Raw genomic sequence first — 26,787 nt, forward strand, 5'->3', positions numbered from 1 at the left:
GAAATGTTGATAGATTGTCCAATGTTTACTTGATAATTCTCCGGAGGAATTATCATTGTTGTCCATTTCGCCATTGTACATAGAAATTCTATGAACTATATTTTGTATAGGCTCTCTTGAACACGTTGAGCCCAAGTACAACCACCATCCGTGTGTAAGAAAATGTAGTACTTTTCAGCTAATCAAAGAACTTCAGCTAATCAAAGAACCGACTATGGGCAGGTTATTGAAGTGGTGACTAAATAGCATTGTAGCTAATGACATCACGTTTCCAAAGGTGTATAATTTGTTAGGCTTGCACAAAACACAGCATTTCTTCGCCTGTGTAATGAAACCGTAGCATTTTCACCACGCGCACGGACTCTGTTGCTCTTCAGCAAAAACAGTTCTTCGGATTTGATGCCAAAAATCTAAAAATGTAGTTTGCGATACCTGTCCTTGAGGAGTTCCGATGAATCTCGTCTGGGTCTGTATTTCTGAGGATGACGGTTGAAAGAACAACAGACGCCATTTTCAGTGACGTGACCGCATTTTATATTGCTGAGCATCTATATCGAGTATGCTTATAAATAAGGAGCCAGCCTGCTTTTGAATTATAAATGGCATGTAACATCATGGAATGGGTTTGACTTGTTGTTGGGGGTTGGGTATTTGAAAAAAAACGTCAATCAGTGGACTTGAATGAACGTATTGGTTTATACAGATGGTATTTTTGTGATTCTTGTACTTATTTTTTTTATCATCTTCTTGACCTGTCTGAGGACAGCTGCAAGGAGAGGGGGGGGGGCGTCCTCATAACACCCATAGTATCATTTCGTTTCCATGTGTCCTTTTTGAATCTCCAAATGCCCTTTTTGGAAGACTGCCTAGAAATGCAGAATGCTCATTTTTGAGGATACTGACCTCAAATTCGAAAGGGGATTTGTCCAGTGTTGTGACCTGGCTCCATTGTGTTTCTAAGTGCACCAGCCACAGCTACAATAATCTGTATCCAGTCAAATACAGAAAATCTTTTCAATGAGAGAAAGAAAAGGCTTCCACTTTGCTTCTGTAACATCTAGTAATGCGTAGTAGAACTTTTAGTCATTCTGATTCTTGGAAAACAAACCTCCATGTGTATCTATTCAGAACAGAACCAGGATAATGCCTTCAGTCAGGGGGAACTGTCCCCTGCTCGGTCTAATTAACTGTAAGTCACTTTGGATGAGTCAAGTGGAAGTGTCAGCTAAATAACTGATCTAATGTACTGGAACCTATGAAGTGCTCTCAAAATGTGCAAACCCCACTTTCTGCTTCCTCTTGGTTTGGCTCCGGTGCACCAGGCGAGATCAGTCAAGCACAGAAAAGCATTTGAATCCAAATCAATGTCAGTAATTGGACCCAGGTCTGTCCTGTATTAGCCTCTCCATCTCTCTCTCATCTCCTCAGTCTCCCCCCTGCAAGAAGCGGAAGCTGGAGAAGGCCCGAAAGCCCCTGAGTTTCTCGGTGCTCAAGCCCACGGTGACGCTGCTGAGGGCCCCAGAGGGCGGAGACCCTGACCCCAGCCCCACGGAGCTCATCGCTGGCTGGCTGGAGAAAACCCTCACTGAGCTAAAGGTGGGTAACGTCACGTTAGCGTAGCATTAAACGCTCACTGAGCTAAAGGTGGGTAACATCACGTTAGCGTAGCATTAAACCCTCAGTACGCTAAAGGTGGGTAACGTCACGTTAGCGTAGCATTAAACCCTCACTGAGCTAAAGGTGGGTAACATCACGTTAATGTAGCATTAAACCCTCACTGAGCTAAAGGTGGGTAACGTCACGTTAGCGTAGCATTAAACCCTCAGTGCGCTAAAGGTGGGTAACGCCACGTTAGCTTAGCATTAAACCCTCACTGAGCTAAAGGTGGGTAAAGTCACGTTAGCATAGCATTAAACCCTCACTGAGCTAAAGGTGGATATATAACACGGAGTCAACTGATAGAAAGCTTTATCCATTAAAATGCACACTTTTAACTTATACCGATAAGCAAGCAGAGACCATTGGTCCAGGGATTCAGATACTGCATCAGTAAATGGTAAATGGTTAGCATTTATATAGCGCCTTTATCCAAAGCGCTGTACAATTGATGCTTCTCATTCACCCATTCATACACACACTCGCACACCAACAGCGATTGGCTGCCATGCAAGGCACTGATGTCGCCCCAGTAGAATGATTTAAAATGATTTGCATAGATTTTTTCATTTGTCTGTCTTAACTGTTTCAAATTGTTACTACCACATTTGCCCCATATAGACGAGCAGTAGTCAAAGTGACGTAAAATAAAACGAAGAACTGTGTGATGTTAGCGTAGCATGTGTAATGTATGATGTTAGTGTAACGTGTGTACTGTATGATAGCATAGCGTATGTAGTGTATGTTAGCGTAGCATGTGTAGTGTATGATGTTAGCGTAGCGTGTGTAGTGTATGATGTTAACGTAGCAGCATAGTGTGCGTACTGTATGATAGCATAGCGTATGTAGTGTATGTTAGCGTAGCGTGTGTAATGTATGATGTTAGTGTAACGTGTGTACTGTATGATAGCATAGTGTATGTAGTGTATGTTAGCGTAGCATGTGTAGTGTGTGATGTTAGCGTAGCGTGTGTAGTGTATGATGTTAACGTAGCAGCATAGTGTGCGTACTGTATGATAGCATAGCGTATGTAGTATATGTTAGCGTAGCGTGTGTAGTGTAGGATGTTAGCATAGTGTGTGTACTGTATGATAGCATAGCGTATGTAGTGTATGTTAGCGTAGCGTGTGTAATGTATGATGTTAGTGTAACGCGTGTACTGTATGATAGCATAGCGTATGTAGTGTATGTTAGCGTAGCATGTGCAGTGTATGATGTTAGCGTAGCGTGTGTAGTGTATGATGTTAACGTAGCAGCATAGTGTGTGTACTGTATGATAGCATAGCGTATGTAGTGTATGTTAGCGTAGCATGTGTAGTGTATGATGTTAGCGTAGCGTGTGTAGTGTATGATGTTAGCATAGTGTGTGTACTGTATGATAGCATAGCGTATGTAGTGTATGTTAGTGTAGCGTGTGTAGTGTATGATGTTAGCGTAGCATGTGTAGTGTATGATGTTAGTGTAGCATGTGTAGTGTATGATGTTAGCATAGCGTGTGTAGTGTATGATGTTAGCATAGTGTGTGTACTGTATGATAGCATAGCGTATTTAGCGTATGTTAGCGTAGCGCGTGTAATGTATGATGTTAGCGTAGTGTATGATGTTAGCGTAGCGTGTGTAGTGTATGATGTTAGCGTGTCGTGTGTAGTGTGTGATGTTAGTGTAGCGTGTGTAGTGTATGATGTTAGCGTAGCGTGTGTAGTGTATGATGTTAGCGTGTCGTGTGTAGTGTATGATGTTAGCGTAGCGTGTGTAGTGTATGATGTTAGCGTGTTGTGTGTAGTGTGTGATGTTAGTGTAGCGTGTGTAGTGTATGATGTTAGCGTAGCGTGTGTAGTGTATGATGTTAGCGTAGCGTGTGTAGTGTGTGATGTTAGCGTAGCATGTGTAGTGTATGATGTTAGCGTAGCGTGTGTAGTGTGTGATGTTAGCGTGTCGTGTGTAGTGTGTGATGTTAGCGTAGCGTGTGTAGTGTATGATGTTAGCGTGTCGTGTGTAGTGTGTGATGTTAGCGTAGCGTGTGTAGTGTATGATGTTAGCGTAGCGTGTGTAGTGTATGATGTTAGCGTGTAGTGTGTGATGTTAGCGTGTCGTGTGTAGTGTATGTTAGCGTAGCGTGTGTAGTGTATGATGTTAGCGTGTCGTGTCACCGCAGGTGCAGCACAAGCGTGTTCCCGGAGAGGGGGCGGAGCAGAGCCTGTTCCTGACGGCAGTGGAGAATTCCTGGGTGCACATCCGGCAGCGGAGGCGGGATCAGGGGAGGCAGCTGCGGGAGCTCCCCAGGGCGCCCCCTGCTGGAGGAAGCGCCACACTGCACCCCGCACAGACGGCCCAGCCCAATCAGGACCCCCCAGCCCTGGGGTCAGAGGTCACAGGAGAGGGGGGGGCCGAGGGGAAGGAGGACGTCCCGGCTGCAGCGCAACAGGAAGTGGAGAGCAGGACGCCCCCCTCCAGCCCGGGGGGGGTCCAGCACTTCCTGTTTAAGTGCCTGCTGAGCGTGCGGGAGGAGGGGGGGGCTGGGGACGTGGGGGTGCAGATGCACTGGGTGGAGGGGCAGAACCGCGACCTGATGAACCAGCTCTGCACCTACCTGAAGAACACACTCCACCGCCTGGCCAGCACTCCCCCAGCGCCCCCCCTGACCTCTCCATGACCTCCTCTCTGACCTCTCCATGACCTCCTATCTGACCTCTCCATGACCTGACCCCTGACCTCCTCTCTGACCTCTCCATGACCTGACCTCTCTGTGACCTCCTCTTTGACCTCTCCATGACCTCTTCTCTGACCTGTCCATGACCTGACCCCTGACCTCCTCTCTGACCTCTCCATGACCTGACCCGTGACCTCTCCATGACCTCCTCTCTGACCTCTCCATGACCTGAGCCCTGACCTCTCCATGACCTGACCTGCCTGTGACCTCCCCCACAACTTTCCTGTCACTTGCCCTTTCACCTTCCTGTGATCTCCAATGTGACCTTCCCTTCATCCATCCTTTGTGCATAAAAAAATTGCGTAAAAACTTTTGTAATAATTTTGTTTTTTTAGTAGCCTACTTTGGTCCAATGCTGCTTAGCATACTGTGCTTATGCGTGTGTAGTATACAGTCGGTCCACTTTTGCAGCTGACTTGCTTTTTTAAAATTGCCTTCTTGTCAGCCTTTCCGTTTGGTTTTTGGCTAATTTCTGGCCTTTTGCTAGACAATAAAGTTATATTCTGTTTTATTCTTCTCTATTGTCTTTGGTCTGGAATTGGTACCGCACGAGTACCGCACAAATGCTGAACCCATGCCGAGAGTGGATCCAGGACTTGGGCTGCAGTTTCTGCAGTTAGCCACCAGGTGGAGCTCCTGGACTGGACTGTAGCTGCCAGCAGTGCTGGTATATGTTTGAGTGACAGGTAATCACCAGGGGCTGCTTTTGGCACCTCTGAAGAGGAACAGCGTGGGACCCATTGTGCTGTCTTTTAACCTGTAGTAAACACAAAACCGTCGAAACCCAGATGGGGTAAAAAAAAAATAATAAGACTCAGCAATTTGACTCACGCAGCAGCTGGTGTGTTTAGTCATCAGCACTTAGATACTGAGCAGAAGAACACACACACTCACACGCGCACACACACACCCACACACACACACACAGGCACACGCACGCACACACACACACACACACACACACAGTCACTCACATGCACACAAACACACACGCGCACACACACACATACTCACACACAGGCATGTGCACACACAATCACTCACATACACACACACATTCCAACTCCGTGGGTGAGGTCACCTCCTGTGGCCTGCTCTGTCTGTCACAGGAAGTGGGAGCCGATGCGCACTTCCCAGCAGGAAACAGGAAGTCTGGAACACCGCTCCACTGAGAGGGTTGTGTGTGTGTGTGTGTGTGTGTGTGTGTGTGTGTGTGTGCCAGTAAAGCGCTACTTTAGATCAGAGCCCAGATCCTGGATCAGAAACCCCCATTCAGACAGAACGGTAGCCGTCAGGATGAGGAGCCACCAAACTGACCCCAGATCAGCCATGTCAGGCTCCAGTCCTGCAGGCGTCTGTGGCTTAGCCTGGTCTCTAGCCAATCAGAGACCTGAATTATCCCTTTAAGGTGTGAGGTCACAGACGTCTGATGAGTGTTCGGAACTGAACATTCCCATGCTGATGTCACAATCACTGCCGGTGACTGGAAGCAGTGGAGTTCTAGAGCACTGACTCAGACACTTGACACTAGAAGTTGAAAAAGCCAACTCTACTCTTCCGGGAGTTAAATCACTTCAGTGCTGTAACGCACGGAAACTGAGGACAGGCTGCAGTTCTCTGTGCTGAAGGCAGGGGGTGCCAAAGGGCGGTTGCAGACTCATTCTGAGGCGCTTAATTGGCTGAGGTGTTGGAGCTGCCTTCTACATTACATGAACTCCACCACTGCTGGGCTGGCTTTTGGGCTGGATGCCCCTGGTCTAGCTGCACTTTAATCACCATGGCAACATGCGGGTGGGTGGAATCAGAGCCTGTAATGAAAGGGTGTGCTGGAATTATGAGTCGTGGAACCTGTCAGCGGTTAATCCCATTGGACAGCGGGGACTACACAGACAGCTCCCATTGGCTGGGACAAACAACTCCACAATTTCAAACTGATTTTCATTTATTTATTTTGTTTTAGTCCCCTGTGGTTTCCCTGGCAGAGCGAGCGTAAAGGCCAGAGAGAGCAGTGCATTGTGGGAGCTGTAGTCCCCGCACATGCTTCCCTGTCCTCCCGATTCTGGAACACCCGGTCACGGCGTCACGGTTACCGGGTACGGTGCGGTGCTGCCGCAGAGGTCAGTGACGTCACACGGCTCTCACCGGGAGGGGAGCACTCGCCTGGCCTGCCATGTGACTGGAACCCTGTTCACTCCGTGAGGGAGAGCGAACGGATCACTTTTATCACCGTTTCTCGGCCTTCTTGGTGATCTGCAATCATATGACGGCCATGTGCTCAACCCCTGAGCTGTGTGTGTGTGTGTTGTGGGTATAGTAAATGTGTCTGTGAGTTTGTGTGTGAAAGTGATCGTTCAATATATTAAACACGTATTTATGTTTGCGTGCACAGTATGTATACTGTGTGCATGCGTCTACAGAATGTGTGAGTGTGTGTGTGCGTGTGTGTGTGTGCGTGTGTGAGAGTGTGTGTGTGAGAGTGTGTGTGTGTGTATGTGTGTGTGTTGTGGGTATAGTAAATGTGTCTGAGTTTGTGTGTGAAAGTGATCGTTCAATATATTAAACGCATGTATTTATGTTTGCGTGCACAGTATGTATACTGTGTGCATGCGTCTACAGAATGTGTGAGTGTGTGAGAGTGTGTGTGTGAGAGTGTGTGAGAGTGTGTGTGTGTGAGAGAGTGTGTGTGAGAGTGTGTGTGTGTGTGTGAGAGAGAGTGTGTGTGTATGTGTGTGTGTGAGATTGTGTGTGTGTGTGTGTGAGAGAGAGAGAGTGTGTGTGTGTGTGTGTGTGTGAGAGAGAGAGTGTGTGTGAGAGAGAGTGTGTGTGTGTGTGTGTGTGTGTGTGTGTGTGTGAGAGTGTGTGGCAGCCAGGTCACCCCTTTCCCCCAGTACAGGCACAGAGATCTCCCCCCTGCTTTATCTGCGCTCAGGTGTGCTGTTACCTCACTCTGCACTTTGCCCTCCCAGCCTGTATCAGCCGGTCAGATGCTTCCACTTCATAACCCAGTCACAGGTGGAGGTGGAGTTACCCAACAGGACCTGGAGGTGGAGTTACCCAACAGGACCTGGAGGTGGAGTTACCCAACAGGACCTGGAGGTGGACTTACCCAACAGGCAGTATGGACTTGTGTGCCAAATCCTGTTCTCACTGAAATAGTCCAGTTAAATTCCCAATCCGGTATTTTTGCTATGTTTCCCGATAAGCTTGTGAATGACATGGACAACTGGCTTGCTATATGAGCTGTTATACTGTGAGATAAACTGGAGGTGACCCGGCGTGTACATAACGGAGAAAAACAAAATTGTGGCAACTACAACTACGGGAGAGAAATCGCCCATCATCCATTGGGGTTGTGTTGTTTTTCAAGACCAGAGAAACGGGACGCAAACAACACAGTGCAAGCCCACAAAATCCAGGGACATATTTCACTGCGATTTAGCAGAGACTCTCTCACACACACACACACACACACACACACACACACACACACACACATTTACACACTCTCATCCAGTCATCCTGAGTGGCTCACAACGCAAACACAAGCACAAGACTATACCCCTGAAGGGGAAAGTATAGCACCAACCCCAACAGCAAGTGCCTGAAGCAGACTCCAACCACAACCTGTCAACTACCCAGTTAAACCTGAAACTGAGTAGTGCAAACGATAACAAAACTGCCCTTAAGCCTGGGTTACACTTTCCGCATGGATTTTGATGATGTCAAACCACAACGAACATGCGTTTGGAGCAGCCGTACTCTCTGTGGTTGTCTCCACAGCATTAATTTAATGCCCTTCTATGTAAAGTGAGAGCTGAGAGCAGGTGCTGAATGCACACACGTCCACAGCAAACCCACATTATCCCAAACTCTCACTGCCTCCGTGGTCTCCGCGCAGCCAGAACATTTTGGGAGTACGCAGAACGGTGAGAGACCGCAGGGGCGTGTCTGCTGATGTGATGTCATTTTGACCCTGTGACCCTGGCCAATGCGTCGGGCAGAAATTGAGCTCAAAAGACAGATGGCAGTCGCCCCCCAATCAGGTGCAGGGGCACGTACAGGTGCAGGGGCACGTACAGGTGCTGGAGAGGGGCGGGTTTTTAGGAGCCAAGGTGTGGTCTGAAGGAGGTGGGTCTTTAGCCTGTTAGAGGCAGACCTGGGTCTACTGAGCTTGTCTGGTGTATGGGAGTTACAGTGGTTACTCTCTCCCCCTCTTCTCTCTGTCCTCCCCCTCTTCTTTCTCTCTCCTCTCTCTTTTCTCTCTCTTTCTCTCAGAAACATTCAGGACTGTCTGCCCCTCCACACCCACCATTACATTACATTACATTATTGGAATTTGGCAGACGCTCTTATCCAGAGCGACGTACAGTTGATTAGACTAAGCAGGAGACAATCCTCCCCTGGAGCAATGCAGGGTTAAGGGGCCTTGCTCAAGGGCCCAACAGCTGTGCGGATCTTATTGTGGCTTATTACACCGGGATTAGAACCACCGACCTTGTGTGAGAGGATGTGTGCCCCACCATGCATGTCAATGTCTTTGTGTTTGCAACCCTGGACATTTTGAACACATGATCTTGACCGCCAACTTGTGAAGGGGGGTAGTGGGGGGTTAAACACAGATTTTGGTTTGTGGCCCGCCCCCCCTTCCCATGCGTGAAACATGTATGTTTATATTTAGGCGTGTAAACGCTGGCAGTGTGGGTGGCTCGTCGGGGTGGGGGGATAGGGGGTGGGGGTTTGATTCCGTGTCTGCCGCTGCGATGCTGTCCTATCACAGCCTGTTGCTAGGCAAGCACGTGTGTGTGTGTGTGTGTTTGTTCCTTCAGTAAGGGAATGTTCCCAAATCCCCCCCTCTGTCTTTCTCACACACACCGCACACACATGCACACACACACACACACACACACACACACACACATTCACACCCTTGCCCCCCCCCCCAAACTCTGGAATCCTGCATGGAACACCGGCTGGACTCGCCGGGTTGCCATGGCGACTCCCTCACGTGATTCCCCTATAAATACCGCCGGGCTGGAGGTTTCCTGGCGGGTCCGCAGCGCGACAGGCAGGCAGTGACATCATCGTCCGTGTCGCCGAGCGGACCGAGCGATCCGCGGCCCGTCTCGGAGCGGGACGGCGTGACTTCTCGCCGCTCTGTGGAAGAAACGCGTTACCGCGCCGTGTGCCGGCTCTTGCACTGTGAGCTTTGCAGGCATGGCTACATTAACGGGTTGTTTTACCGGGTAAATAGTGTGATTCTGTATGAGGCTGCCACTGAGGGCGATGGACTATTTTAGCGCAATACAGGGACTATTTTGACAGCAAGAGGGAGGAACAGGCCTTTTAAAGTATGAGCTGCATCACACTTCCCGTGTCTGGAACACCCTAGAGCTGTAAAAAAAAAACACATTCCTGGTCATTTGAGACTGATTCTGAAAATCTCAAATCGTGGTGCAGTTTGTGTATGAAGGGCCTTGCCATTACGTCACCACCTCCCTGGGCACAGAGAAGATTTAGATGTGTGCACAAATTATATATATATATATATATATATATATATATATATATATATATATATATATATATATCGCTCGACACATTGGTTATTAGAAACTATCAACAGCAGTTGAGTCTAAGACTACATGCACTTGTTTATTTTAGCCAATTATTTCACATTTGAATTATTAATAATCATACTAATGCTGGAGTGGCCTGCATACCTATATTTTGAATATAGCGCAACATCGTGTCTTGTGGAATTGTCCCGAAAGCAAACAATTTCCACACTGTGCCCCCCCCCCCATAGTTGGAGCGGCGGAACTAAATTGTGCGCGGCCCCTTTAAGAGTGAACACGCAGTGTCCCGGCAGCTCCGCCCACTCCACGCTGTTTCGGGTTTATTGTAAAAGCAGTAAAGCGATCCCGTCTGCACACCTCCCGGCGCCGCGCCCAGGTTCGCCTGAGCAGGCGACGGGTAAGCTGGGCTCCGTCGCCGTCCGGAAAACAACCCAATATTGCAAACGAAAGCTGGGAAATCAGAATCCATCTTTTAAAGCAACAAAATAATTTACGATGTGTTTTAATTCTAAACGCCCCCTTATACACGCCATATTTGACATTCGTGCAGTCTATAGGCTACACGTTGGCATCCAAATATGGCTGTATGTGGGTCAGCAGGTTTTAAAAATGCACAGCCATTCCACATTGAGTAGGCTGGGGTGAGTCATGCTTTACGCATCGCGTTCATTTTCAACAAAGACAATCAAACGCCTTTAATACACGGCTTTGTGGAAGAACTTGCTTCTGTGCCCGTAAAAATGCCGCAGGGCTCGAAGCTGTGGCACGACAAGAAAAATGCAGCTAATTGTCAGGTCGCTGTCGGGAGGGGAGTGGCGTCGGAGCCGCTCGTCCTGTTTGATTGACAGGTGTTGAGACCCGATCCTTCAAATGCAAATGAGCCGCGCGCAGGCGAGCGCGGCTGCCCACGTGGACAGTCACCATGCCTTGTTGTTCTCCACACCGATTGGCTGCCGGGCATCGACATGTTTTAATCGGATGCAAAATGGTTAGAGCCGTCAGTAAGACGCGGCGAATGGACTTCTATGCGCTCGTTCTCTCTCTCTCGCTCTCTGCCCTGTACCGCCCCTTGGCACGATGGCAAATATATTTTAACACTTTACATTCAGTATTAGGTAGTCTACATGCTAAATTTGATAGCTATTATTTCATTTTTTTTATTCCGTAAACTATTTCAGGGTATATTAGCTATTTACAGCCGTATTGTCACGCAGGCGGCTAATGAACTGAATGCTGTTCAGTAAAAAAAAAATACATCGCTTTACAAAGAAGCGCATACTTCACATATCCCGTTCTGTCAGCCACAATTATTCTCTGTCGGTGCACGCCACAAGTGCCCGTTCTGCGCAACTCAAGACATTTAACAGGAAGGCTCTGAAATAGCACGCTCTCGTCGCATTCGTCTTTTTCACGCCAACCCCGTGTTCACCGTGTGCGTACGGGGATTAAATCACGTAATTCTCACTTGGGTTACATTCCACATCCTCTTTATTTACGGGGGGCCGAGGCGTCCTTTTCCGTATTTTGTATCCTAGTGTGCAGGGGGCGGGGTTAGCAGTGTGCAGGGGGCGGGGCGGAGCCGTGTGCCATTCGTCTTGTTGTGTTTTCAGTTACGCGCTTCGCCATCTTGTTGCAATCCCACTACGTGTGTAGAAGGCTCCTCGCGCAAGGGGATCCGGATATCTCCCCCTCCACGTTTCAGGAGAACAGATAAAGGGATCCCGTGAAACAGAAACAACAACAACAACAACAGACAAAAACACATAAAACAAGATCTCCTCTGTAACATATCAACATTATTATACTCGCCACCGACTTGCGCTTACACCGGAGAAGAGATGAGTATCGACACGCTTTTGGAAGCAGCCAGGTTTTTGGAATGGCAAACCCAACAACAGATAACACGTGGTGAGTGGGGACAGGGGACAGGGCGATCGGGAGGGGGAGGGGGATGCAGAATCTCACATCCAGAATAAAATCTGTCTTTCGGGGACTCCGTGCGTGCTGTGGAGAAAAATACCCGTTCAAACTTGAGTAGCAACATAACCAAGCACGCCGGTCAGCGCACGCAGAAACCTAACGTTAACAGACTGAATGTGTCGCTGTGGACTTTTCACATTGATGCCTTATCTATTTGTGAACAATAGTTTGTGAGCAGCACGATTGGTAGACCTTTGGAGGCTTTCGAATTGACAATCGGTAGCTACCTTGACATGATTGAATATTTGCATCCTGTAATCTGTGCAAAATGTGTGCTAGTCTCCCTGGACAGTTTAAATCCATGGCATAACTATAATTAGCCTGCTACTATGCTGGATCATTCACCTACTCCTGCAATGCTAGGGCTGCGGTGGGTGGGTTACATACTTTCTTTTCACAGAATCGCATACTGTGCGCGCCAAAGCGCTCGGCGCTACATTAATTCCTGGCGACAGTCGAGCGTTTTCTTTGCTACAGTCGCGATATGACGATGTGCAGCCAGGGCAACCGATCGTGATTCCCCCCGAGGACTCCGCGATCGGTTCGCCGCATCGTCCTGTAACTTGGGGGTGGGGGTGGTAGTTGCATTTAGACTTGTCTAACCAGCTGTCCCGCATCCAAAGATCTTTATAAGTAAGAACGATTTGGCGGAAAAAAATCGAAAGTTATTTGAATTTTCTGGCCATGGGTTGGATTCATTTTCAGTTTTAAGGGCGGTGGCAAAACACGAGTGGTGTGCCATTTTTTTTTTTTTTTTTACATAATGACCTTACATAGCCGGGTGGTTAGCTATCATATGACGCACGGCTTCAAGCCTACTTCCCGTTCTGGGTAGTAACCGCTTAGCTGCGATTCCCATGCGTTTGGAAATCCCGAATATGTTCCTCTGGAAAGCCGAAATGCTTTCCCCGGGCTGACACGCGGGTCGTGTGGGGGTAAATGCACGTTTTTTTATTCAGGTCTCTCTCTCTCTTTTCTGTGGAATTCGGTAACGTCGAGGCTGCGCGCTAATCGCCTCATCTGGGAACGGCTTTTTTTTTTCTTTTTTCTTTTTTTGTTTGTCTGCTGGTGACGTGTCATCTTGACCACGCCCCCTGCTCATACCGCGTGCCTGAAAGGCCCCACCCCCTCCCGACCACGTGCGCGCCAGGCGCTCCTGCCAGGCTCGCGGCTTCCCCCTCCTCTCCTCCCAGCGACTCACTCACTGACTGGCGCGGGTCAGCGTAGGGAGGAAAGTAGGGCACTATTCGCCCCTCTCTCCCGCTGCGTTAAGCGGTTATATAACCTGCATTTGCGTGCGTTTTAAAACTGGAGCTTGACTTAATCCACATCGCAGTCCCTTCTCATCTCGCTGTAAAAACAGAACATTTGCGAAAACAATCGAAATGTGCGCATATACATACATTTCCCTACGTTGTATAGCACAGTTACTTGTACCGCCGTCAGGTACACAATTTGTTCCCAGGAAAGGCCTTTTAGGAAAGCTCAGCATTAAAATGTGATTTATCTAGGGCAGGGAGGCGGTTCTCTGCCGGGTAATGAGACGAAGCGAGGGAAGGAACGTACTGCAAGCGGATCAGAGCGGTGTGTCGTGGTCAGCGTACACTTTCATCGTAAAAGTGACCAAAACGCCTTTGTACTATGAATACGATAAATTAACTAAATATTCTGTAGACCAGTGAACGGCGTTCAAGTTCACTGCGGTCGTAGGCAATCTTGCTGACCTGCAGAAGTCTTAAAATGTTTCTGGGCGTCGGAACACGACCTTTGCCTTATGGCTGCTTTGAGCACCATTTTGTCAAGGTTGATTTGCCTCTCTCAAGAAAAACAACGGTCTTAGGAATTGTACCACCGGCCCAGTCACATCTTAAACACTATAGGATCCAGGACAATCAGTTGAATTGAATCAGTGATTTCCTTAAAGGGACATCTAAGCCCGATTCAAGCTATTCAAATTAGAAATATTTCTGTAAGAGATATTTGAGATTTTAATGAAAATACGTCTGGCTCCCACTGCAGCGAGAGAGAATGTGTGTCTGTGCCTTTAAATGCTGCCCCCTCGTTTTATTCATTTTTCTCCCCTGTCACTGTGGCCACCAGCCAATCAGATGCGAAGAGAAACGTTGAAGGCTTCAACCAATCATGTGATAGCTGGCCCCATGTGGGAAAGTGTGTGTGTGTGTGCCAGTGTGTGTGCATGTTTGTTTGTGTTTGCGTGTGTGTGTGTGTGTGTGTGTGTGTGTGTGTGTGTGCCAGTCATGGCGTGACCGTGTGTGTGATGTTGCGTGTGAGCTAGTGGTGGACTGTGTGTGTGTGGTGTGTGATGCAGTGGGTTTGGAGTGCCGCTCTGAGCTAACGTTTGAGGATTTGCAGACCTCCCCCAGCTCTGCAGCCCTTTCTACACACACACACACACACACACACACACACACACACACACACACACACTGTCTCGCATGCACAGAAACAACACAAACACACGCAACACACTCTCTCACTGTCATCACATACACTTGCACACTCTCTCTGTCTCACACACACTCACGCACAACACAAACACACACACACTCTGACTGTCTCACACAGATGCACACACTCTCACTGTCTCACACACACACACAGACACACTCTCACTATCACACACACACACACACACACACACACAGACACTCACTGTCTCACACACACTAACTCAAATGTTAATAAAAACCTACGCAGTTTCCAGGGTATGAACATGGGATCAGAACAACACGCATGCTCCGAGCTGAACGCAGTCCTGCCACCCCGTCCAGTCTCGGCGCTCTGTCTGGCGCATCGGGGGTTAAGTGGTGATGTCACTGTGTGGAGCAGGACCGCTCCGTCACTGCAGCACTGTCTGAGAGCGTGCGGGTTCCCTGGCTAACCGCGGGTTCCGGCGGGAGATTTCTGCCCTTGATTCGGTGGTGTTTTTGCCAGACGGGAGCTGCTGGGTATTACATTCTGCCTCGGAAGCTGACAGGCAATGCTAAAAAAAAAAAAACAACGTTAAAAAAAAAAACACCCAGTCAAAGAAGGGTGTGTGTGTGTGTGTGTGTGTGTGTGTGTGTGTGTGTGTGTGTGTGTGTGTGTGTGTGTGTGTGTGTGTGTGTGTGTGTGTGTGTGTGTGTGTGTGTGTGTGTGTGTGTGTGTGTGTGTGTGTGTGTGTGTGTAAGGAAGGAACAGGGAGCTCGTAGTCCCGGTGCTGTGATTGTGCGTTATTATACATGTTATTACTGTGACCTTGCACGCATGCACGCACACACCCTTCTCTCCCTGTCGCGCACACACACACAAACACACCGTGCTGTTCCGACTACCTGCTATACCCTCCCTGTACATGTCCATGTTCATGTATGGCTTGATGTAGCATTGTGTACTGGTATACCCTACTCCATGGTAGTTTATGTGATCTTACTGGGACTGTAGTCAGGCTCCATGCTAATGTGCTAACTTGTATGACCAGCAGCAGTAATGGTTGCGCTAATGTTGTTCTGAGCCTGGTAGCATTAGCACAAGCATTGTTCTGAGTCTGGTAGCATTCGTTTTGTACTGACTCCAGTACCGTTAGTGCTAGCAGTATTCTGACGAGTAGCGCTAGTGCTAGTGTTGTTCTGAGTCTGGTAGTATTAGCACTAGCGCTGTTCTGAATCTGGCAGCATTAGCACTAGTGTTCTGAGTCTGGTAGCATTTGCAGTAGTGTTGTCCTGAGTCTGGTAGCATTAGTGGTAGTGTTGTCCTGAGTCTGGTAGCAGTAGCAGTACTGGTAGTGTTGTCCTGAGTCTGGTAGCATTAGCACTAGCGTTGTCCTGAGTCTGGTAGCATTAGCACTAGCATTGTCCTGAGTCTGGTAGCATTAGCACTAGCGTTGTCCTGAGTCTGGTAACATTAGCACTAGAGTTGTCCTGAGTCTGGTAGCATTAGCACTAGCGTTGTCCTGAGTCTGGTAGCATTAGCACTAGCATTGTCCTGAGTCTGGTAGCATTAGCACTAGCGTTGTCCTGAGTCTGGTAGCATTAGCACTAGCGTTGTCCTGAGTCTGGTAGCATTAGCACTAGCATTGTCCTGAGTCTGGTAGCATTAGCACCAGCGTTGTCCTGAGTCTGGTAGCATTAGCACTAGCATTGTCCTGAGTCTGGTAGCATTAGCACTAGCATTGTCCTGAGTCTGGTAGCATTAGCACTAGCATTGTCCTGAGTCTGGTAGCATTAGCACTAGCATTGTCCTGAGTCTGGTAGCATTAGCACTAGCATTGTCCTGAGTCTGGTAGCATTAGAGGTAGCATTGCTACTCATGCTCATATTGCTGCTTTTGCATGTGTGTATACCTTGCAACTGTCTGTATGTCTGTTTCTGGTGTGCATGTTTTCTGTGTGTGCATCAGTGCTCTGGGTGTCTGTGTGTGTGTGTGTGTGTGTGTGTCTGAATGTATTCTTGCTCTGAGTGTATGTGTGTGTGTCTTAGTGCTCTGGGTGTGTGTGTGTGTGTGTCTGAATGTATTCTTGCTCTGAGTGTATGTGTGTGTGTCTTAGTGCTCTGGGTGTGTGTGTGTGTGTGTATCTCTCTGTGTGTGCACGTGTGTGATAGTTGTGGGGCTCCATGGTTATTGATGTGGAAGACAGCTCCCTTGTGTCTACTGCTTCTGACGTAGCTGCTTCCATGGAAACCGGATACCCCCCCACCTCAGGAAGCTGGTGCTGTTTGGCTGCTGCTCTGGTGGTGCGTGTGTGGACGGGGGAGGGAGCAGCCGTCCCATTGGCTGACTCTGGAGCCTGGAATTCCGGGGTTCCTGGCGCTCCGCTTTGTCTCGCATCGTTCTCCGCACCCCCCCCACCCCCTCACACAGCCTGCCTTTGTTCCACTGCTCTGGCCTGAGACCCCACCCTCTCTGATTTACCCCCCCCCCCCCGCACACACACACTCTTTTATCCTTTCTTTTATTTCTCCTTCTATCTCTATCTTCTCCTCTCTCTCAGCCTCTCTACCCTCTTTCACCTTCTATTCGGGTTCTCTCTCTCTCCCCCCATCTCTCTCATCCTTGCTCTCTTTCTCACTCCATCTCTTTTTCTCTCTCTCTCTCTCTCTCTGGTTTCCTGGCGGTTGCCGGGGGAGACCTGCTCCAGTGTTTTGGGGGTGGAGTGCGTGCAGCGACCTCGCTGCTGCAGATCTGCTGTCTGCGCAGACCCTGTGTGTCTAAACCTTTACTGTCTGCGCAGACCCTGTGTGTCTAAACCTTTACTGTCTGCGCAGACCCTGTGTGTCTAAACCTTTACTGTCTGCGCAGACCCTGTGTGTCTAAACCTTTACTGTCTGCGCAGACCCTGTGTGTCTAAACCTTTACTGTCTGCGCAGACCCTGTGTGTCTAAACCTTTACTGTCTGCGCAGACCCTGTGTGTCTAAACCTTTACTGTCTGCGCAGACCCTGTGTGTCTAAACCTTTACTGTCTGCGCAGACCCTGTAGACCCTCCTATGAGGAATTGTTGCAACATACTGGTCTGACCGGCTCAATGGATGATGTCACTCTCTGTAACTGCCGCTTTTTACCAGCACAGCTTTCCCAGTGACATGCCAAGAGCCATGCATTTATTCCTGACTTCTCATTGGCTGAGATTCCCGCCCTCCCAGGGCCTGCTGGGAAATGTAGTCCTTAAAGGCTGGCTTTGGGCCTGCCGTCGGTGAGGAGGCGTAGGGCTGGGACTGGTCTGGTGCGGAGCCTGCCGTGGGGCGGCTGCCTCAGGACTCCGCTGTGTTTCAGTGGGGTAATCCACAGGTGAACTGGGGCCTGGAGCTGGTGCCTGGGGCTAATGAGCTACCAGAGGCAGGGGTAATTAATGGAATCACAAGCCCGTATCCCCCCCGCCCTCTGGGGCCCAGAACTGCCCCCTTGCCTGGGCAAAAAGTCTCCGGGGCAGTTCCACTCACTACCAGCAGGGGGCGGAGTCTCTGATCAGGCCTTTGTGGAGCATGAAGTGTGACATCATCGCTGGGGGGTGTGTGTGTGGGGCGGGGTAGAGGACCTGTCATGTTTCCATGCATACTGTTTCGCCATGGTAACCACTCCCCGCTCGTTCCCTGTCGGCGGCCAATCAGACGCGCCGTAGTGCGCTGGGAATGTGTGTGATTGGTTGGGTTTCTAGCGTGGCTGCCTCTCGTGGCGTACTCAAGTCTGAGTACGAGGGCTGATCTGAGGTCAGTGTGTCTGTTCGCTCATAATACGAGTCTGAGTCTATATTCAGTTCAGTTTTATTTGTGTAATGCTTTTTACAGAAGACTGTTGCATTGTCGTCCTTTGGTTGTCCTGTGGTTTTCGAATTCTGCACACACACTCGCGCACACACACACACACACACACACGCACACACACACACTCGCGCGCGCGCGCACACACACACACACACACACGCACACACACTCACCGCAGATCAGCTTCCCTCTGAGAAACTCATCTACAGCGGAAGTCGGAGATCTCACTATCAATAAGGAACACTTTTCACTCCCCTCATCTTGTGCATCTTTGTGTTTCTTTGTGTATCTTTGTTGATGCGTGATGGTGAGAGTGAGTATTTGTGAGTGTGTGTGTGTATGTGTTTGTTGTGTTAGTGTGGGAGTGGGGTGTGTGTGTGTGTGTGTGTGTGTGTGGGTGTGTGGGTGGGTGGGTGTTGAATACCTGTGCGACTCCTTTATCAGAGCTGAGGTCAAAGGTCAGGAAGAGGACTCTGAGTCATGGGTAGATCACATGACCCTCATCCTCAGGGTGTTCTCTTTCGCTAAGCTCCTTCTGCAGTTTTTTCTCTTCGCTCTGCAGTAGCATACGAGAGGTTTCTCTGAGCGGTGTGTGAGGTGCTGGTTTCTCTGAGCGGTGTGTGACGTGCTGGTTTCTCTGAGCGGTGTGTGAGGTGCTGGTTTCTCTGAGCGGTGTGTGACGTGCTGGTTTCTCTGAGCGGTGTGTGAGGTGCTGGTTTCTCTGAGCGGTGTGTGAGGTGCTGGTTTCTCCGAGCGGTGTGTGAGGTGCTGGTTTCTCTGAGCAGTGTGTGAGATGCTGGTTTCTCTGAGCGGTGCTGGTTTCTCTGAGCGGTGTGTGACGTGCTGGTTTCTCTCTCCAGAGGAGACCCAGCGGCGGGAGAAGCTGCAGGAGGCGGAGCAGAGGAGGGCGGAGTCGGCGGCTTTGGCGCATCCTGTCCGAGTGAACCATGTGACCTGGGGGGAGGAGTCTCCCATGGAGCATCAGCTAACCCCGCCTCCTGCGCTGCCTCCCCCAGTGCCAATCACGGTCATCCCCCTCACCCTGGCCACGCCCACTAACACCATAGCCCTGCCCACTGTCACCCTGGCTCCGCCCACCGTCAAACTGTCCCCGCCCACTGCCCCCCACCTAAGTCCCGTCTCCCCGCAGCAGCAGCGCCCCCTATTGGCCCAGGTGAAGGTGGAGCCTGGGTCCCCGCCACAGTCCGGCAGTCCCAGCATGCACCTGCAGGCCCAGGCCCCGCATCCGCTGCAGCAGGCTCCGCCCCTCAAGCCCTACCCAGGAACCATCGTCTCCACCTCCCAGCATGCACTGCCCACGCAGCCCGCCCCCCTGCTGCAGGGCCCGCCCCCGCAGCCGGCTCGCCCAATCCCGCTCGACGACCCCCGTCACCCGGACAACAAGAGGAGACCAGGAGGGTGAGTGTGGCTGGGCTGCTGTGTACACTCACACACACACACACACACACACACACACACTCTCTCTCTCACACACTCTCACACAAACACACACACTCTCACTCACACTGCTCACACACACACACACACACTGCTCACACACACACACTGTGCACTCAAACACATGCACGCACACACACACATACTGCTCTCACTCTCTCACACACACACTCACACACACACACACACACACTCACTCTCTCACACACACACACACACACACACTCACACTCACACACACACACACACCCTGCACAGACACACTGAACAATCGCACCTGATCATTTGGATGAAGAAATCTGTGGCGCATAGATGTCAATCATTTTAAAATAAAAAAATCCATTAATAAGATGCATGAATGAAAATAGCTGCCCCGTTAAAATATGCAGAGCTGCCTGTTTCTCTGTCAGGAGTGGGAGGTGTCCCACCACTCTGCTGGACCAGGTGTGGTTTCACGTCTGAATATTCATCCTTTTTGCTCAATGATCTAAAGGCCAAGTGTGCAGTACTGTTTGGATTATACACAAAATGCGAACATTTGGTTCTTTTTTGTGGGGTTTTTTTTAGCTTTGTTTTACGTGCATTTATTATGTTTTCACACACCCCACTGGTGTAAAAATGACCCTCTGTTGGGTCTAGCGAGTGGCATTGCGGGGTTAACCAAGAGCAGTTTAGGCTGACCTGTAGCTCACTGATTGGGAAATATGAAGTGAAGGATCTCTTCCATTTGGGTAATTGCGTTACGGTCCCGTTGTGCTGCACCTTGCTGGCTCTCAGATATGAGCACCAAGGTGTTCCTGAAAGAGCCGGCCATTCTCGCCTGTCGGTCAGAAACATCTTATTTTTTATCACGGCACTGTTCTTTTACTTAGACATCCTGTTGCAAAAGAAAATGGTGGAACCCGTGAGTCTCTGTGAATTGGGATTATAAACTGTGGCTGCAACGGAATTCTGGGAAGATGGGCGGAATGGGAAAGGGCAGGGGGAGCCCTCTGATTGGACGGCAGCACTGACCCGGGAACAGCCTACCCCACCTCTCCCTGAGGACGGAACCTGCCCAGACTGTTCCTGGATCAGTGCTCTGTGAAACCTTGGGTCCCTATCAGGAGCCTGTTTTATCAAGCAGGGTTACTGAGATAGCTGGATAACTGCACTGAGTAAAACCCACAGAGCAGAACGACTGCTAGTGCAGTTATCTAGCTGACTCAGTAAACCTGCTCTGTGTGTTTTACTCAGTGCAGTTATCCAGCTAACTCAGGAATCCTGCTTTGTGGGGTTTACTCAGTGCAGTTATCCAGCTAACTCAGGAATCCTGCTTTGTGGGTTTTACTCAGTGCTGTTATCCAGCTAACTCAGTAATCCTGCTTTGTGGGTTTTACTCAGTGCAGTTATCCAGCTGACTCAGTAAACCTGCTCTGTGTGTTTTACTCAGTGCAGTTATCCAGCTAACTCAGGAATCCTGCTTTGTGGGGTTTACTCAGTGCTGTTATCCAGCTAACTCAGTAATCCTGCTTTGTGGGTTTTACTCAGTGCAGTTATCCAGCTAACTCAGGAATCCTGCTTTGTGGGGTTTACTCAGTGCAGTTATCCAGCTAACTCAGGAATCCTGCTTTGTGGGTTTTACTCAGTGCTGTTATCCAGCTAACTCAGTAATCCTGCTTTGTGGGTTTTACTCAGTGCAGTTATCCAGCTAACTCAGTAATCCTGCTTTGTGGGTTTACTCAGTGCAGTTATCCAGCTAACTCAGTAATCCTGCTTTGTGGGTTTACTCAGTGCAGTTATCCAGCTAACTCAGTAATCCTGCTTTGTGGATTTTACTCAGTGCAGTTATCCAGCTAACTCAGTAATCCTGCTTTGTGGGTTTTACTCAGTGCAGTTATCCTGCTTACTCAGTAATCCCTTATTCTTTCATGACAGACAATAGCTGTCAATCATTCACCAATTCTCCCGCTCCCTCTGCAGAAAAAGCAAAGTGAGTGCTGACATCATGTGATAAACTCCACCCCACCTGGGGGGTAATTTCATGAAGCAAGCTTATTGTTATAATAAGAGGTTTGGTTTTGGGGTATAAGGATGTGGTTTGGGGAGTCCTGTGTGTGGTTTTGGGGATAAAGGTTGTGGTAATTGCTTGTCTCGTGCTCTCACCTGTGCTCACCTGTGCTTGCCTGTGTTCACAGGGCAGGAACGAGGGAGGTGCACAACAAGCTGGAGAAAAACAGGTGAGTCTCTCCACTGATCTGGGGTCAGTGAGGGGAATCTCTACTGATCTGGGGTCAGTGAGGGGAATCTCTACTGATCTGGGGTCAGTGAGGGGAATCTCTACTGATCTGGTGTCAGTGAGGGGAATCTCTACTGATCTGGGGTCAGTGAGGGGAATCTCTACTGATCTGGGGTCAGTGAGGGGAATCTCTACTGATCTGGGGTCAGTGAGGGGACTCTCTACTGATCTGGTGTCAGCGAGGGGAATCTCTACTGATCTGGGGTCAGCAAGGGGAATCTCTACTGATCTGGGGTCAGCAAGGGGCATCTCTACTGATCAGGGGGAGAGAATATCTACTAGGATTGGAGGAATCCATTATGATGAGGGAAAATCTCTGTCTGCAGTCCTGGGTTAAATGATCGTTTAACCCTTTAGACGTGGTATTCCTGCAGTTTGCTGACAGTTTGTGAAAGCGTGGGGAGAGTCTGAGTGCCTCTGAGGTGCTGTAACCGCAGTGACCAGTCTCTGACTCCTCCCCCTAGACGGGCGCACCTGAAGGAGTGTTTTGAGACGCTGAAGAGGAACATCCCCCACGTGGACGAGAAGAAGACCTCGAACCTGAGCGTGCTACGCAGCGCCCTGCGCTACATACAGGTGAGGGCGGTGTGTAGAACTGTTTTGGGTGTTGTAGTTCTCTCCATTTGGATTACTGATGAGACAGAAGCAGTCTGGGAGCTGTAGTTCTCTGCTTGTGAATTATTGATTGTCCAGAACTGTTTTGGGCGTTGTAGTTCTCTCCATTTGGATTACTGATGAGACAGAAGCAGTCTGGGGGCTGTAGTTCTCTGCTTGTGAATTATTGATCGTTCAGAACTGTTTTGGGCGTTGTAGTTCTCTCCATTTGGATTACTGATGAGACAGAAGCAGTCTGGGAGCTGTAGTTCTCTGCTTGTGAATTACTGCTCATACAGAAGCAATTTTGGAGTTGTAGTTCTCTTTTTTTCCAGGTACATTACTGCTGATGCAGTATAACTCTGGGCGTTGTAGTTCTCTGCTTGTAGACTGAACCTCTGGACAGAAGCTCTGAGCTGTGAATGTTGCCCGGTTCAGACGGGTTCTGTGTTTGGGGCTGGTCTTGTCTTGGTGCGGGCTGAAACAGAGAGTGTCCTAAAAAGTGGGTCACAAACTTGTCTAGAAATGTATGAAATGGCAGAGAAACTGGGCCTTCGGGGTTCTCCTTTGACAGGGGGGGGGCGGGGCGGGGGGGGGGGGGGGGGCGTTTGGAGACTCTGTGAAATACCGTTTAGCCCTTCTTTCTGTGGCTCTCTCCGTCCGTCTGTCTGATCCAGCACGCTGCACAGACCGCTGGGTGAATGCTGTTCTGTGGGGAGTGTGTGTGCTCTGGGGTGGGGGGGCTGTGGAAGGCCCTGATTAAACTGCATGGGGCCAGTGTACTGGACCCCCCACCCCCGCCAGACTGACACCTCCACCTCCACCTCCCTCGCTCTCTCCCTTTTCCCTCTCTACTCTTTTCATACAGCAGTGTGAGACACCCAAAGGAAACGACTGATAAACGTGTCTGTGTGTGTGTGTCTGTGTGTGTGTCTGTCCGTGTGTCCGTGTGTCCGTGTGTCCGTGTGTCCGTGTGTCCGTGTGTCCGTGTGTGTCCGTGTGTGTGTCCGTGTGTGTGTCCGTGTGTGTGTGTCCGTGTGTGTGTCCGTGTGTGTGTCCGTGTGTGTGTCCGTGTGTGTCCGTGTGTGTGTGTGTGTGTGTGTAAAATGAGAAAAGGGAGTGTGTTTGGGGTTGAATGAGGTGCTTCTGTGTCCCTGTGTGTTGAGGTTGCTGTTGCCATAGTGACATAGAATCCGAAGGTGCAGGGAATTGTGGGACTTGAGTGGTTTTGTCCGTTTCCCCCCCCTCTGTCTGTAGGTCTCTCCCCTGGGTTTCTCTGTGCAGTCTGTAGGTCTCTCCCCTGGGTTTCTGTGAAGTCTGTAGGTCTCTCCCTGAGTTTCTGCGCCATCTGTAGGTCTCTCTGCTGGGTTTCTCTGCGCAGTGTGTAGGTCTCTCCCCTGGGTTTCTGTGAAGTCTGTAGGTCTCTCCCTGGGTTTCTGCGCAGTCTGTAGGTCTCTCCGCTGGGTTTCTCTGCGCAGTCTGTAGGTCTCTCCGCTGGGTTTCTCTGCGCAGTCTGTAGGTCTCTCCGCTGGGTTTCTCTGCGCAGTCTGTAGCTCTCTCCGCTGGGTTTCTCTGTGCTGTCTGTAGGTCTCTCCGCTGGGTTTCTGCGCAGTCTGTAGGTCTCTCCGCTGGGTTTCTGCACAGTCTGTAGGTCTCTCCGCTGGGTTTCTCTGCGCAGTCTGTAGGTCTCTCCGCTGGGTTTCTCTGCGCAGTCTGTAGGTCTCTCCGCTGGGTTTCTGTGCAGTCTGTAGCTCTCTCCGCTGGGTTTCTCTGCGCAGTCTGTAGGTCTCCACTGGGTTTTTCTGCGCAGTCTGTTGGTCTCTCCGCTGGGTTTCTCTGCGCAGTCTGTAGGTCTCTCCGCTGGGTTTCTGTGCAGTCTGTAGCTCTCTCCGCTGGGTTTCTCTGTGCAGTCTGTAGGTCTCTCCGCTGGGTTTCTGTGCAGTCTGTAGCTCTCTCCGCTGGGTTTCTCTGCGCAGTCTGTAGGTCTCTCCGCTGGGTTTCTCTGCGCAGTCTGTAGCTCTCTCCGCTGGGTTTCTCTGTGCTGTCTGTAGGTCTCTCCGCTGGGTTTCTGCGCAGTCTGTAGGTCTCTCCGCTGGGTTTCTGCACAGTCTGTAGGTCTCTCCGCTGGGTTTCTCTGCGCAGTCTGTAGGTCTCTCCGCTGGGTTTCTCTGCGCAGTCTGTAGGTCTCTCCGCTGGGTTTCTGTGCAGTCTGTAGCTCTCTCCGCTGGGTTTCTCTGCGCAGTCTGTAGGTCTCCACTGGGTTTTTCTGCGCAGTCTGTTGGTCTCTCCGCTGGGTTTCTCTGCGCAGTCTGTAGGTCTCTCCGCTGGGTTTCTGTGCAGTCTGTAGCTCTCTCCGCTGGGTTTCTCTGTGCAGTCTGTAGGTCTCTCCGCTGGGTTTCTGTGCAGTCTGTAGCTCTCTCCGCTGGGTTTCTCTGCGCAGTCTGTAGGTCTCTCCGCTGGGTTTCTCTGCGCAGTCTGTAGCTCTCTCCGCTGGGTTTCTCTGTGCTGTCTGTAGGTCTCTCCGCTGGGTTTCTGCGCAGTCTGTAGGTCTCTCCGCTGGGTTTCTGCACAGTCTGTAGGTCTCTCCGCTGGGTTTCTCTGCGCAGTCTGTAGGTCTCTCCGCTGGGTTTCTCTGCGCAGTCTGTAGGTCTCTCCGCTGGGTTTCTGTGCAGTCTGTAGCTCTCTCCGCTGGGTTTCTCTGCGCAGTCTGTAGGTCTCCACTGGGTTTTTCTGCGCAGTCTGTTGGTCTCTCCGCTGGGTTTCTCTGCGCAGTCTGTAGGTCTCTCCGCTGGGTTTCTGTGCAGTCTGTAGCTCTCTCCGCTGGGTTTCTCTGTGCAGTCTGTAGGTCTCTCCGCTGGGTTTCTGTGCAGTCTGTAGCTCTCTCCGCTGGTTTCTCTGCGCAGTCTGTAGGTCTCTCCGCTGGGTTTCTCTGCGCAGTCTGTAGGTCTCTCCGCTGGGTTTCTCTGCGCAGTCTGTAGGTCTCTCCGCTGGGTTTCTGCGCAGTCTGTAGGTCTCTCCGCTGGGTTTCTGCGCAGTCTGTAGGTCTCTCCGCTGGGTTTCTCTGCGCAGTGTTGCTAGGCTGTGTACACTGCGCCCGTCCATAGTCACAGCTTTAATGTGTGTTCAGTGCTCTCTCTCTCCCCCCTCCCCTCCTTCTCTCTCTCTCCCCCCTCCCCTCCTTCTCTCTCTCTCCCCCCTCCTACCTCCTTCTCTCTCTCTCCTACCTCCCTCTCTTTCTCTCTCCCTCTTTCTCTCTGTACAGGGGGTTGTGTGTTTGGGCCCGGTCTTGTCTTGGTGCGGGCTGAAAGGAGAGGTGTGTCCACAAACTGATGGGGGGGCGGGGGGGGGGGGGGGGGGGGGGCTCTGTGAAATATCGTTTAGCCCTTCTTTCCGTTGCTCCGTCTGTCTGTTCCAGCTCGCTGCACAGACCGCTGGGTCTGTTGTAATCTTTATCCTGTCCTGTCCTCTCTCTCTCTCTCTCTCTCTCTCAGTCTTCCCCTCTCTTGCTCTCTATCTTGGTTTCTGTTTCTCTCTGTTTCTTTCTGTTTCTCTATCTTGGTTTAGTTTCTCTCTCTGGCTGTTGTGTGTGGAGAGTACATTTGTGGGTGGAGTCTAAGTCACAGTAATGACTCAACATCCGGATTCTTCTGTCGGCATTCAAATATCCGTCTTCTCTAAGGCCTTGAGAACAGTGTGTGTGTGTGTGTGTGTGTGTGTGTATGTATGCAAGCTCACGTGTATGTCTGTTCATTTTAATTCAAATGATTGCAAGGATTATTTTTAATTTATTGTAGTCGGTGGCCGTCTTTGGGCTGCAGGTATTTTAGATTATTAAAATACCTTTTAAAAGGATATTATCGGATATGTTGGTGTGTGGTGCATGCCTTTGGTATATGAGCGCGTGTGTGTGCGTGTTCATGTGTTTGGTAAATGAGCGTGTGTGTGCAGTGCGTGAATAAGTGTGTGTGTGAGTGTGTGTGTGCAGTGTGAGTGTGTGTGTGTGTGTGTGCAGTGTGAGTGTGTGCAGTGTGAGTAAGTGTGTGAGTGTGAGTGTGTGTGTGTGAGTGTGTGTGTGTGCAGTGTGAGTAAGTGTGTGAGTGTGAGTGTGAGTAAGTGTGTGAGTGTGTGTGTGTGCAGTGTGAGTAAGTGTGTGAGTGTGAGTGTGAGTGTGTGTGTGCAGTGTGAGTGTGTGCAGTGTGAGTGTGTGAGTGTGAGTGTGTGTGTCTCTCTCTGGCTCCGTATCCATGTGAGCTGAGAGCACATGGCTAGCCTGAGC

At 50.2% G+C, this 26,787-nt stretch overlaps 2 protein-coding genes across 3 annotated transcripts in view; both read left to right on the forward strand.

Moving 5' to 3' along the window:
• mettl16 (methyltransferase 16, N6-methyladenosine) overlaps nucleotides 1-4,877 on the forward strand; it is a 22,672-nt gene extending 17,795 nt beyond the window's left edge. For both annotated transcript variants that reach the window (XM_061247683.1, XM_061247684.1), the window contains exons 9-10: nucleotides 1,429-1,596; nucleotides 3,812-4,877. In XM_061247683.1, coding sequence (XP_061103667.1) covers nucleotides 1,429-1,596; nucleotides 3,812-4,309 — 666 coding nt within the window. In that variant the 3' untranslated portion in view covers nucleotides 4,310-4,877. The remainder of the gene's footprint in view (nucleotides 1-1,428; nucleotides 1,597-3,811) is intronic.
• A 6,697-nt stretch (nucleotides 4,878-11,574) lies between these two features.
• LOC133132598 (max-binding protein MNT-like) overlaps nucleotides 11,575-26,787 on the forward strand; it is a 23,783-nt gene continuing 8,570 nt past the window's right edge. The window contains exons 1-4 of the mRNA XM_061248114.1: nucleotides 11,575-11,850; nucleotides 19,042-19,600; nucleotides 21,817-21,858; nucleotides 22,382-22,493. Coding sequence (XP_061104098.1) covers nucleotides 11,781-11,850; nucleotides 19,042-19,600; nucleotides 21,817-21,858; nucleotides 22,382-22,493 — 783 coding nt within the window. The 5' untranslated portion in view covers nucleotides 11,575-11,780. The remainder of the gene's footprint in view (nucleotides 11,851-19,041; nucleotides 19,601-21,816; nucleotides 21,859-22,381; nucleotides 22,494-26,787) is intronic.

Source organism: Conger conger, chromosome 7, assembly GCF_963514075.1.
Source record: "Conger conger chromosome 7, fConCon1.1, whole genome shotgun sequence".
NCBI lineage: Eukaryota > Metazoa > Chordata > Actinopteri > Anguilliformes > Congridae > Conger > Conger conger.